This window comes from Sodiomyces alkalinus (assembly GCF_003711515.1).
Source record: "Sodiomyces alkalinus F11 unplaced genomic scaffold SODALscaffold_2, whole genome shotgun sequence".
Classification (NCBI taxonomy): domain Eukaryota; kingdom Fungi; phylum Ascomycota; class Sordariomycetes; order Glomerellales; family Plectosphaerellaceae; genus Sodiomyces; species Sodiomyces alkalinus.
In genome coordinates this window covers 3,503,557-3,515,765 of record NW_021167080.1, presented here as the reverse complement: position 1 = coordinate 3,515,765, position 12,209 = coordinate 3,503,557, and the positions used below count along the sequence as shown (strand labels likewise).

The following is a 12,209-nucleotide window of genomic DNA, read 5'->3' as shown; positions in this document are numbered from 1 at the left end:
GTGCTTTTGCCTTGGGGGGTTTTTGTTGCGAATGGTTCGTGCTGACGCCCACCGAGAAAGCTCCTGAGAATACGGCTCAATATCACACTCCGATGCAACAGGCACATAACGAAAGTCGACACTGGATACCCACCAGCATCTCCCGCATCTTCAGCTGATTCCGTTTTTTTATTAAGAGAAGGGAAGAGAGAGAGGATCAAGTGGTGTGGACGGGCGCCCAGGATGATTACCGGCTTCTATTACGTATCGTGTTGTATCTTTCAGGCTCTATTATGGGTGAACTCTGGCAACGGCAGGCGGCAAGGGCGTGGCGTTTCGCGAGTATTGCTTGAGATTGTACTTTCCCCCCTTTTTTATTCTTTTCTTTTTCTTTTTCTTTTGCTTTTGCTTTCACACCAGGTTTGTAGTCCGGTGCTTAGGTATGACGCCAATGGGATATCAAAGCGTGGCCCGCCAGTCTCCATCAATACGAATTGTACTTATCAAGATCAAGTTTGCCTCTTAATGCGGAGGATATTAGAGGATACCTGTGATGCTATCTCGCAGACTTGGTTGCGAATGGGCAGCTCCTCCAAAGTTATGCAATCTTGCGCTGAGATTCCGTGACGGCCTCTCGTCTGCTCGCAACACCTTAGGAGGCTCCTGGTTTCCTGCACAGCCATACGGTGGACATTATTCCTTTTTCCATTCCTCAAACTCAACGTCCAGGTGCGCTTTGAGCTGTTGAAACTGATTCTTAAAGTTCTTTTTACACCTCCAGCAGATGAAGTCCTTCTTCAGGTACCCCTCGCGTCCGGGGTGTAATCGAGGGTCATTGCCGGCGAGGGGGAAATCTTCCACGTCTATGAGGAACGGAGTGTTGAAGGAGTTATAGTGCTTGCGGTGCTTGACGCAGTTGGAGTGCATGTCGCGCGAGAAGACGTGGATGTGGAGGTGATTCATGCTCGGATGGGCGTGTATGCCGGCCCTGACCTCGGAAGCCCAATCCCGGCCGGGAGGCAGGCCGCCACCGTCGACGTCTTCGTCTGGTTCGGCGTCGCCGTTGAGCACCGCCTCGCGCAGCGCATCGGTAGCGCTTTCCTGGCCGAACCGACGACGAAGCTCGGTTGCGACGAGGTCCCGGAGTTTGCGGGTCTCCTGCTGTACCGAAGCGAGGAATTCCGGGTCTTGGAAGGCCTCGAACGGGTGCAGCAGGTTGTGCTTGGGCGACCGCGGGAGCAGTAGGGTGTGGACACTCGATTTAGGATAGAGGTCGTGGATCGCCACGAAGTCGTCGTTGTAGTATATCACGCGCGAGGAAGGGTGGGAGGCGGGGTTCTCTAGGTAGAGGCCCAGACCATCCCGGATGGAACTGAAGCGAGAGGACCGGGAAGACGAGGTTGACGCGACCGGCTTTTCAGCTTTCGGCTTGGGTTTCATCAACTCCGAAACTAGTTATGTCGAGAGGGAGCCGGGTCAGCAGCGCCCAGGGTATCGCCTAACTAGGGAGCGAAATTGCTCACAGGCGTTGAGCTTCTTGCTTTCCGGAGCTGCGGCCTGAATCTCCTCGGCTGTCATGGCTTCATCGGAATCTGACCCCGGGCTCATCGTGATTCGTGACTGCGTCTCTCCGACAATTCTGTGTGAATTGCTAAGACCTTATGTGAAGGTGCAGGTTGTATCCGTATAAGTTCTCCAGGTTTCATTTCCTTCCATGTGGACCTTCCCCTTTGCGCCGCTGAGTAGGGAGACATCCGCACGTCGACGACACCTTATCCGATGGTTTCTTAATCGGGATGGAAGAAAAGAGGAGGAGGTTGAGGGAAACACCAGGCAGCTAAAGGTCCACAGGGATGACGAAATAATGGCCGAGTCGTGGAGCTTTGCGGGGCGTTCCTTGACAGTGGAGCTGTTGTAACGCTCTACGGCTCGTACAGTATTTTGGTAAGGTAAGGTACGCAGAACGCTAGGTACCTTGCACATGGTACCTTCAGTTAGGTACTCTCGCCTCAAAAATCTACCTAGGTACCTAAGGTACCTATCAATACTGCGTACACACGTACCAGAACCCCACTATCCCAAGTCAAGGTCCACCCCGGAGCGAGATTTCAAACGTTGACGATCAAATTGATGCAGCTTGCCATGAATCAGGCCCCTCGAGCGGTACCATATTCTCTTCCACGACCGACCGCGACTCTCCCAACAGAAGTTATGGCTTGTTTGCGAAGCCGAACCGATTAAATTTGAGCAAGCCAGCCTCAAGATGGCCAAGAAAGGCAAGGAAAAGGCGACCGCTCCCGCTCCCGCCCCGGCGCCAGCTTCACAGTCCGCAGCTGGGAAGACGAAAAATGGACCCAAAGACAGCAAGAAGGGCGCTGCCCCTTCCCCCATGGAACAGGCTGCTGGCCCTGTAGCCGGGCCTCCTAAGCCTACGGTGAAACAGATCATCGGAGGCTCCTCGTGGACCGGCAAACTCCCCGTCAATCTCCTCAACGAGCACTGCCAGAAGCAACAATGGGAGAAGCCAGAATATGATATGCGCAGGACGCCTGAGGGGTACTCGTGTCTTATTACTCTGAGCGCAAAGGATCCCAAAACCCACGAGATGACGAGGCTAGACCCTTTCAAAATCCCGGCAGAGTACAAGCATCTGCTCACCAAACCCACCGCCTTGGAAGCGAGGCACTGCGCCGCCACCTACGGTCTTTTCCGCGTTTGCAGCATGCAAAACAAACACACGGTGCTGCCTCCGGATTACAAGTCCCTATGGAAAGAGTTCCAGGCTCTCAAGCAAAAGGATCTCAAGGAAGACAAAGCCTGGATGTACGATGCCGATCCGTTCAAGACGCTCCGAGATCGACAGGATGCCAAGGCGGCTCTCGAGAAGAAGAGAAAAGAGATGGAGAGGATAAGAGAAAAGGCCAAAGCCATGCCCGGTGCCGCAGGCCTTTCTTTTGTTGGAACATCCAAAGCTGGCGTCTCGAACCCCATGAAGGGATGGACGAACATTCCGAAGATCGAGATGGGCAAGAAGTCCAGGGCCCAGGTCGAGGCCTTGATCCAGAGCCGCGTCATTTGGAACCCCAACCAGGTCCGAATGTCGGATGCGCAGCGGCAGGTTGTCGTCGCTGACCTGTCAAAACTCGGCTTTCGGCGGAGTCATGTCGAAGAGGCGGCGGACATTTGCAAGGACCGCGAGGAGACGCTCGAGTGGCTGCTGATCCACGTTCCTGAGGACGACATGCCGCGGTGGGCTCTCCCCGAGAGTTATTCCGCAGGGATCACGGTGGGCGCCATGGATCTGAAGAAAGAGACGGCCATCAAGCGTCTGTCTGAGTCTGGATACGCGCTAGATCTCTGCGCGCGCGTTTACGAGGCATGCGGGTGTGATGAAGGCCGAGCCGCCGAGGCGCTCCAGCAGCGCCTGATGGGGTCAGATGCCGGCGACCACCCTGCCATCACAGCCTCCGACCTCGTTCCCTCTGGGATGACTGCTGAAGAGCTTTGGGAGGACGAAGTTGGGGCCCTGGAATCGTTCTTCGGCGGTCAGTTCACAAGGAAATCCACCGACGTCATCCAAGTGAAGCTCGAGTCTGTTGCGAACGGGCACCAGAGAGACGTCGAAGTCCTTATCCAAGTACGAAAATCGCCTAACTATCCAGCCCAGCTAGTGATTTCTGTGCTTGCCCAGCTCCCAGCCCAGGTGAAACTCTCTATTACCAAGCTGGTCCTTGCGTTCATTGCCGAATCCTACTCCGAGGAACCGATGAAGGTCTTCGTGGCAATCGACTGGATCCAGCAAAACATCAATTCCGTCGTGGAGAATCCCGGGAAACTCGTCGAAGTTTCCTCGGTCAGTTCTACCGCGTCTGAAGCTCCGGGTACCCTACATCCCAGGCCGCCAGCCGCGAAGTTTTCCAAGCACCCCAGGCCCACTCGCTGGGTATCTGACGCCCGAAGCCGGGAGGAATGGCTCAGGAGACAGGGGTCTCCCAAATGGAAGGAGATGATGTCGAAACGCCAGCAGCTCCCAGCTTGGCAGGCGCGGGAGACGATCATCGAGGCTGTTGCCAAGAACCATGTGACCATCATCAGCGGCGAGACGGGTTCTGGCAAGTCGACGCAGTCGATGCAGTTCGTCCTAGACGATCTTTACAGCCAAGGACTCGGGTCATGTGCGAAAATGTTCGTCACCCAACCGAGACGTATCTCAGCACTGGGTCTTGCGGATCGCGTCGCGGAAGAGCGGTGCTCCCCCGTTGGGCAGGAAGTGGGTTACGCCATCCGAGGCGAGAGCCGGGTGTCTCAGCAGACCCGTATCACTTTTGTGACGACCGGCGTTCTCTTGCGTCGACTGCAGACTTCGGGGGGGAGGGTCGAGGATGTAGCGGCCTCTTTGGCCGATGTCAGCCATATCGTCATCGATGAGGTACACGAACGCAGCCTGGATACGGACTTTCTCCTCACGATTCTCAGGGAGGTCATGAAGACCCGGAAAGATCTTTTGAGGCTGGTCCTGATGAGCGCTACACTGGACGCCGGCTCGTTCAAGGAGTACTTTGTCTCTCAAGGTCTCCATGTAGGCCTCGTCGAGATCCCAGGACGAACCTTTCCTGTAGAGGACTTCTACCTCGACGACATCGTCAGCATGACGGGCTTCCGCTCCTATACAGACGATGTGCAGGGGGAGACAATGGGGAAAACGATCCAAAGCCTCGGCCATCGCATCAACTATGATCTCTTAACGGAAACGATCGTCACCATTGACTTGGAGCTGTCATACGCTGAGAAGACTGGCGGTATACTTGTGTTCCTCCCGGGGGTCGCCGAGATCAATCAGACATGCAGGGCGTTGTCGGGCCATTCATCGCTCTATGTCCTTCCCCTCCATGCTTCGCTCGAGACGAAGGAACAGAAGCGCGTCTTCGGCAGGGCCCCTCCGGGCAAGAGGAAAGTGGTTGTGGCCACCAACGTGGCCGAGACGTCCATTACCATCGACGATATTGTGGCGGTGGTGGACTCTGGCAAGGTGAAGCAGACCACGTTCGACCCTCAAAACAACATGCGGAAACTCGAGGAGATGTGGGCATCTAGGGCGGCTTGCAAGCAGAGACGGGGACGCGCGGGCCGGATCCAGGCCGGAAAGTGCTACAAGCTCTTCACGCGCAGGCTCGAGCAGCAAATGGCCGAGCGGCCGGAGCCGGAGATCCGACGGGTGCCGCTGGAGCAAATGTGCCTGTCGGTGCGGGCCATGGGGGTGCGAGACGTCGCGTCCTTCCTCGCGCGGTCTCCGACGCCCCCCGAGAGCACGGCGGTGGAAGGCGCCATGAGGCTTCTGGGGCGGATGGGCGCACTCGATGGCGACGAGCTCACGGCGCTGGGCCAGCAGCTGGCCATGATACCGGCGGACCTGCGGTGCGGGAAGCTCATGGTGTACGGGGCCATCTTCGGGTGCCTGGACGACAGCGTGACGGTCTCGGCCATCCTGAGCACCAAGAGCCCGTTCGTCTCCCCGCCGGACAAGCGCGACCTGGCCAAGGAGGCGCGGATGCGGTTCGACCAGGGCGACGGCGACCTGCTGACCGACCTCGCGGCGTACAAGGAATGGGCGGCGATGCGGGCGGACGGCGCGGCGCCCCGGAGCCTGCGGGCGTTTTGCGACGACAACTTCCTGTCGTTCCTGACGCTGTCGGATATCGCGGCGACGAGGACGCAGTATTACGCGGCGCTGGGGGAGATTGGCATCGTGTCGCCGAGGGAGGCGGGGGCCTCGGCCGACAGGAGACGCCAGCACCAGCACCAGCACCAGCACCAGCACCAGCAAGACGGCGCGGCCTATGCGACGCGGACTATGCTGCGGGCGCTCACGGCGTCGGCGTTCAGTCCGCAGATTGCGCGGATCCAGTTCCCGGAAAAGAAGTTTGTGAATTCCGTTTCCGGTGCGGTGGAGCTGGACCCCGAGGCGCGGATGATCAAGTACTTCACGCAAGAACAGGGACGGGTGTTTGTGCACCCCAGCAGCACGGTGTTTGACAGCCAGGGGTTCTCTGGGAACGCGGCCTTTATGTCTTACTTTAGCATGATTTCGACGAGCAAGACGTTTATTCGAGATTTGACACGTGAGTTTCTGACGCAGGCTCTCCCCATACCCATGCTTGTTCAAAAATATTTTATTGTTAAAAACAAAACAATAAAAAAAGGAAAAAAACTGACAAAATGGACATCAGCTTTCAACGCGTACACGCTGCTCTTGTTCTCTGGAGCGATCGAGCTGGATACCATGGGCCGGGGGCTGGTCGTCGACGGGTGGCTACGGCTCCGAGGCTGGGCCAGGCTGGGCGTACTGGTTTCGAGGCTACGAGGGATGGTGGACGACGTGATTCGACTCAAGGTGGAGAATCCCGGCCTGGATCTCCGGGATAACAAAGTGATTCGGACCGTTGCGAGACTTATTGAACTCGACGGGCTGGACGCATGATCGGAACAGTCCAAGTTGCTTTGGAGGGACACTGCCCGATATCTTGTTTACGCGGATGGAGAATCATGAGCGGAGCATATACCTGCTGAACCCAGCCCTGCTCAAACCCAGTATCAGACGAGTGTGCGGATAACATCGGGGACTTTGCGCATCTGTAGACATGGTGGTCTTTTGACTCCTGCTGCTGCTCCCGTGCGGAAACAGCAAAGGCCGCTGCTTCTTGAGCAACGTCCCAGAGGTCAGGTGCCGTGCTGTGGGAGTGGCATACAATAGAAGCCTTACAGAGCAGGAACCAATCTTCGAGGTTCAGTTGTTGCAGGCTGTGGAGGAGGCAAAATAGGGGCCAGGGGGGCGAGGCGGGCGAGGCGGAACCCGTTCGGGGCAGGGAAAGGAAAAGGCTTGACTGACGTGCAACGTTGCACGGAAGGCGCAGGTGGGAGAAATAAAAACTAGAATAAAAGATGAAGGACGACACTTGGAGGCACTCGATAAATAAGGGACCCATGCGTCCTGTCGGATATTCTTGGCAAGTTGGGGGTTGTGCGCGGGGACGGGGGCGGAGATAGGGATGGAGACGGGGGAGTAAGGTATAGATGGGACCCGGGGGGGCGGAAACTGTGCAGGGTGCTACATGACATACATCGTGACATGTATCCGTACCATGTAATACCCCCTAAGGTACCTTGGAGTGAACATTGGAGATAACGAAGCGAATATAGATATTGTAACAAGTAACATTCACGTGCCAACGAACAGGAGGATCCAAGTGACCCAGGGGATCGGTGGCCAACTCGGCGCTTGGCTTTGGTGTGTGTACACTTATCTGCAACCTTGAGAAGAAAAGAAGAAGAAAAAAAAGAAAGAAAAGAACCAGCGATGTGTGGTAGTATTTCTTGTTGGGTTCTTCCTGAATAAACGGCAGTCATGTGCCGTCCGGTAGATGGGATGAGGGGTGCGTGCGGGTGTGGCCGAGGAAGTGGCAGGATATTAACGTTAAAAAATGGGGACAAGTCCGAATCTACAACTGTACACGTACCTTAGACTTCAAACGGATGAGATCAAAGAAGACAAAAATAGAGTAGTACAGATTATTAGTCGACAGGTTTTACTCCCATGATTCTGTCGAGGCCGGCTTGGCATGCGAGAACTGATTTGATTGCTGGATCACGACGCACTTTGTATTACCGACCTCGACATCTCAGTCATGTTAAGCATGGATTTATTTTATCCCATTTTGTCTGCGAACTGGTGATCATAACTTACACAGAAGGGGAAGAACCTAGAGAAGAAGATGAAGGGGAGTGGTATTCGGCCGCTACTCGGGGATTCCACGCCCTCCCTTCAGTACCTACCTTACCTACCTTAGGTACTGTATCCGTACGTTGTATACCGCACGATGCTCCTTGGAACAAGAGTTTGGGACAATTCTTTGCACCTGCATTATTTCGATTTTGAATCGCTTCAAGTCACCAGTTACAACTTGGGGGAAACGATGTACAACGTACCTTACGAAGTAGTCCGATCCAGACCCCAAGTTGCTTCCTAGGGGAGTAGTGACCCTTCCCCTTTTCTCCCACCACCTTAGAGGCCATTAGATGGACAGACAGTCTTCGATAGGCATGAGACTCGTCTCACTCTTCGTCTCACTCTTCTTTTTTCCATTCCTTTGGACTTCAACGGACAGGACCGCATTTCCCATTTTACTACAAATAATACAACAACACCATGACAAGCGAGTCTGTCTGTCTACCTTAGGCACGCGCCATGCGTGTGTCTCAATTTCCACATCCGCATTCCATGGAACGTCGCAATTTGCGCCTAGACCCCGTCTTCGAGTCGTAGGGCAGAGACAGACTCCCCGTACGCCCACGCCAGGGTACAGGAATGTACGCCACGCCAGGGTAGTGTACAGGAATGTAAGGGGGGCCCACGAGGAAACAGGGAACATTCTGGACGAATACCTTGGGCGCGAGTGTGCGGAGGAGAGAGGGGAGATAGGGGAGAGAGAGGGGAGAGAAAACGCGCAGAAAATGGTTCATCTCTTCCCCCCCCCCCCCCCTCTCTCTCCAACCTCTCTCCAATGTTGGTCGTCTGTCAACCCCCCCGTCCACTCCCCATTAGGGGCGCGGAATAGTTTCCTTTTTCTTGAATACTGCTTAGCTGACCGGCCCAGTAACCCCTTTGGGACCGTGTTCGCGAACTAATGGTAACGTTCCTGCCAGTGGCCCGCTGAACCATCGACGTACGTGCTCTTTGGGCGCATCTTCACGATGGCAGGCCAGGGCTATCTTGCTAGTGACACGATACCATACCTCATGACCAGCCAAGGGGGTGAAGAAGGAATGATGGAAGAGAAAACGGAGGACGGAAAACGGAACAGGAGCCAGAAGCCCGACCACAATGTGTTTGAATAAAATGTATATAACATTCAGATGCGACGATGCTTGTGTCATGGTGTGCGATCGTCCATCTCAGCGATAGCTTTAACAGCAGTCACTCCCTAAGACATACAACCGTATTACCCCCAGCTCATTCATTCCCTTTGGCGGTGATACCGCTCCTCAGCCCTTTCCCCGAGAGTCAAGGCCAGCAATATTGCCGCATCTTTCGCCATGTTTGCTCGTTCGCTGGTCGCTCTTTTGTCCCTGATTGCTGGGCTGTCGGGTGCCTCCCCAGTCAACATCACGGAATACCCTGCACAGGCTGCAAGCGGGTACCAGAATGCAGTCTACTTCACCAACTGGTGAGTGCGATGACCCCCCTCTTGTTTATACGAACGAAAGCTACACTGTCTCGGGTCCGCGATGCTAACAAGGGCGACCCATCTAGGGCTGTCTACGGTCGTAATTATCATCCTCAGGACCTTCCTGCGTCCCAACTCACCCATATTCTCTACGCATTTTTGAATCTTCGACCGAATGGAGAAGTGTAGGTTCCATACGATAAAGGAGACGAAAGAGAAGAAAAAAAGAGAAGAAAAAAAGAGAAGAAAAAAAGAGAAGAAAAAAAGAAGGAAGGAAAAAAGAAGGAAGGAAAAAAGAAGAAGAGAAAGCTCACATTTGTGTACCTTAGTTTCTCGGGAGACACTTATGCCGATCTTGAGAGACGATACCCGACCGACAGTATGTCCCCCACGACTCCAATGAACCAGCCCACTTCCTACCTTGTGAGTTCGCTGACAGGACATAAAAACTCCCGTTAGGCTGGAACGACATTGGAACCAACGCCTACGGCGCCATAAAGCAGCTCTACCTCCGCAAAAAGGCCAACCGCCGCCTCAAGACGCTGCTAAGCATCGGCGGCTGGACCTGGTCCACCAACTTCCCCGCGGCGGCCAGCACGCCCCAAACAAGGGCGACCTTCGCGCGCACGGCGGTCGGGCTCATGAAGGACTGGGGCTTCGACGGCATCGACGTCGACTGGGAATACCCCGCCAACGACGCCGAGGCGGCAAACCAGGTACTGCTGCTCCAAGCGGTGCGCGACGAGCTGGACCGGTACGCGGCGTCGCACGCGCCGGGGTACCACTTGCTCCTGACCATCGCGTCGCCCGCGGGGCCGCTGCACTACAACCGCATGCGGCTCGCGGAGCTGGCGCGCGTCATCGACAACTTCTACCTCATGGCCTACGACTTCGCCGGGTCCTGGGACGCCGTGAGCGGCCACCAGGCCAACCTGTACCCGAACCCTCAGAACCCGGCCGCGACGCCCTTCTCGGCCGACGGCGCCGTGAGGGGCTACCTCGACGCCGGGGTGCCCGCTGCCGGCATCGTGCTGGGTATGCCCATCTACGGGAGGGACTTTCGCAACACGGACGGCCCCGGCAGGCCGTACCAGGGCGTCGGGCAGGGCTCGTGGGAGGCGGGCGTGTGGGACTACAAGGACCTGCCGCGGCCGGGGGCGGCGGTATCGTTTGACCCCGTGGCGCAGGCGTCGTATAGCTACGACAGCGCCAACCGGCACCTCGTGTCCTACGACACGCCCGCCGTCGTCAGGTCCAAGGTGTCGTATCTCCGCCAGAGGGGGCTCTCGGGGTCCATGTTCTGGGAGGCCAGCGGTGACCGGACCGGGGCCGAGAGCTTGCTCCAGACGAGCTTCGAGGCGCTCGGTGGGGCGGGAGGTCAGGATTCGACGCTGAACCTTCTGAGCTATCCGGATAGCCGGTACGACAACATTCGGAATGGCATGGAGCCGGCGAGGAAATGTTGAGGAGGGCGGGGTTTCGCATGAGAAGGGTTCAGGACTGGTATATATATGTTCGAGTTAGCTTTCCATGGAGGTTAGCATGTGCTGGGTACAATTTTTCTCTTGTTTTTCTTTTCTTTTGGACACTTGGGGTGGTTTCCCCATGATTTCATTTTCCGACGCATCCCACGATGGTCTTTATGTATGGAACAACTTTCAACAGACGAGGACACGCGTCTACGTCAGCAATAGAGGGACTTTTGAGCCTTTGATGTCGCGGTTTCGTGTTGTGGGTCGCGCATAAAGTACGAATATACTCCGAAACCGTTGTACGCTGTAATTAAACCCTAGAGCACGTTGGTCATCGTGGCTGCAGCGTCCACACGACACACCTTATCCGGTGGCACATCACTCACTACGTTGTACGTTGTACCCTTATTTCGTTTAAACGGGCCTATTGTAACGCATGCAATGATAAGGTTCGGAGTTTAGTGCGCCGACGGCTCGGTATTCGGTTGCTCCAAACTCTACGGAATACAGTACATTGTAGCTACGTCTAAGGAGGATTATATTCGTATAGATCCCGGGATTTCCCTCACCGAGGGCTAGAGAGCAATAAAAGGGCCTTCTTATAAGGTACCGTGGTAGTGTGAGAAGAAGGAGCGGGGACCAAAAAAATAGACGAACAAAAAAAATAACTCGGAAGATCGTCACTGGAAGAATACATGAAATAATATGAAATCAAAAGTGTGCGACTAATAATGACCGATTTCGGCTTGTCATCTCAATTCCCCCAAGACGATGACTCGGCCACATTGGCTGACCGACTCATGGTAAAATTCGCCCTTTTCCTTGGCCCCGTCTCTAGTTCTCTGGCTCTCTTCCGATTTATTGTCTTGCTCCGCAACGCTCCGGCGTTACAGGCCTCCCGCACTGCTCGCATTTCTCGCATTTCCTTCGCTAGGGGGGGATGAGAAGCCGCGCCTACCGAAGCTGCAAGTGGGCTGTCGCGTCGGGTTGGTGGGTTTGAGCGGGGGGCGCATCGCGCGCATCGGGCGGGTTGCATGTAAGTGTATGTACAAAGGTGAAGTACAACGTACGTTGTAACGATTTCAATACGTTGGCGTGGGCGGGATTTAATTGTCCTGGGAACATCCATGATACTGCCCACTTGAACGACTGCATCGACTCGACTGCAGCGACTGCAGCGACGTGCAGGCCCGAGAACCCTGGAACATCGCGTGCCCCCCATCCCCTTTTACCCACACTCTTGCCTGTTGTGGAAGATGAGGCCCTGGACCCCTGGTCGAACCCAATCGGCAAATCGACCCGCGGGACTGGCGCATCTTATTTCTTCTTAGTCGCGACTTTTTGTCGACGTCACTTTTGGAGCTTGGTCATTGGCTCAAAGTATTCAAGTTGTCTAAAGGTTCCTTTGCGGGCTATTTGGCTTGACGATAAGGTAGTTGAATATTCGATAAGATAGGAGAATTGGTCAACGACTTTTATTCGCTCCAAGCTGCGCCGCCTTTTTCTTGTCGCTTCCCCCATGCCCGCCATCCAACCG

The 12,209-nt window shown here is 55.4% G+C and overlaps 6 protein-coding genes across 6 annotated transcripts in view; 4 read left to right on the top strand and 2 right to left on the bottom strand.

The window, feature by feature from the left end:
• Positions 1–639, top strand: part of SODALDRAFT_106051 (hypothetical protein) — an 816-nt gene extending 177 nt beyond the window's left edge. Inside the window, exon 2 of the mRNA XM_028606493.1 lies at positions 61–639. Within this exon, the coding sequence (XP_028468657.1) occupies positions 61–606 (546 nt within the window). The 3' untranslated portion in view covers positions 607–639. The remainder of the gene's footprint in view (positions 1–60) is intronic.
• SODALDRAFT_330575 (HIT-like protein) lies at positions 223–1,772 on the bottom strand. Its single transcript, XM_028611239.1, has one exon. The coding sequence runs from the start codon at positions 1,417–1,419 to the stop codon at positions 673–675; it is 747 nt and encodes a 248-aa protein (XP_028468656.1). The 5' UTR covers positions 1,420–1,772; the 3' UTR covers positions 223–672.
• A 470-nt stretch (positions 1,773–2,242) lies between these two features.
• On the top strand, positions 2,243–6,457 carry SODALDRAFT_272379 (pre-mRNA-splicing factor ATP-dependent RNA helicase PRP43; the record flags this gene model as incomplete). Its single annotated transcript, XM_028607832.1, has 2 exons — positions 2,243–6,098; positions 6,207–6,457. 2 exons carry the CDS (start codon positions 2,243–2,245, stop codon positions 6,455–6,457), a joined length of 4,107 nt encoding a protein of 1,368 aa, XP_028468655.1.
• Positions 6,458–6,520: 63 nt separating this feature from the next.
• SODALDRAFT_356873 (hypothetical protein) lies at positions 6,521–7,898 on the bottom strand (the record flags this gene model as incomplete). Its single annotated transcript, XM_028613947.1, has 6 exons — positions 6,521–6,708; positions 6,740–6,860; positions 6,959–7,084; positions 7,212–7,254; positions 7,567–7,654; positions 7,853–7,898. 6 exons carry the CDS (start codon positions 7,896–7,898, stop codon positions 6,521–6,523), a joined length of 612 nt encoding a protein of 203 aa, XP_028468654.1.
• A 1,311-nt stretch (positions 7,899–9,209) lies between these two features.
• On the top strand, positions 9,210–10,666 carry SODALDRAFT_271468 (endochitinase; the record flags this gene model as incomplete). The annotated part of the gene is made up of 3 exons (XM_028607776.1): positions 9,210–9,385; positions 9,530–9,579; positions 9,660–10,666. The coding sequence occupies 3 exons, from the start codon at positions 9,210–9,212 to the stop codon at positions 10,664–10,666; spliced, it is 1,233 nt and encodes a 410-aa protein (XP_028468653.1).
• A 737-nt stretch (positions 10,667–11,403) lies between these two features.
• Positions 11,404–12,209, top strand: part of SODALDRAFT_356871 (hypothetical protein) — a gene marked incomplete at both ends in the record, with an annotated part of 1,195 nt that continues 389 nt past the window's right edge. The window contains 3 exons of the mRNA XM_028613946.1: positions 11,404–11,509; positions 11,607–11,708; positions 11,842–12,052. Coding sequence (XP_028468652.1) covers positions 11,404–11,509; positions 11,607–11,708; positions 11,842–12,052 — 419 coding nt within the window. The remainder of the gene's footprint in view (positions 11,510–11,606; positions 11,709–11,841; positions 12,053–12,209) is intronic.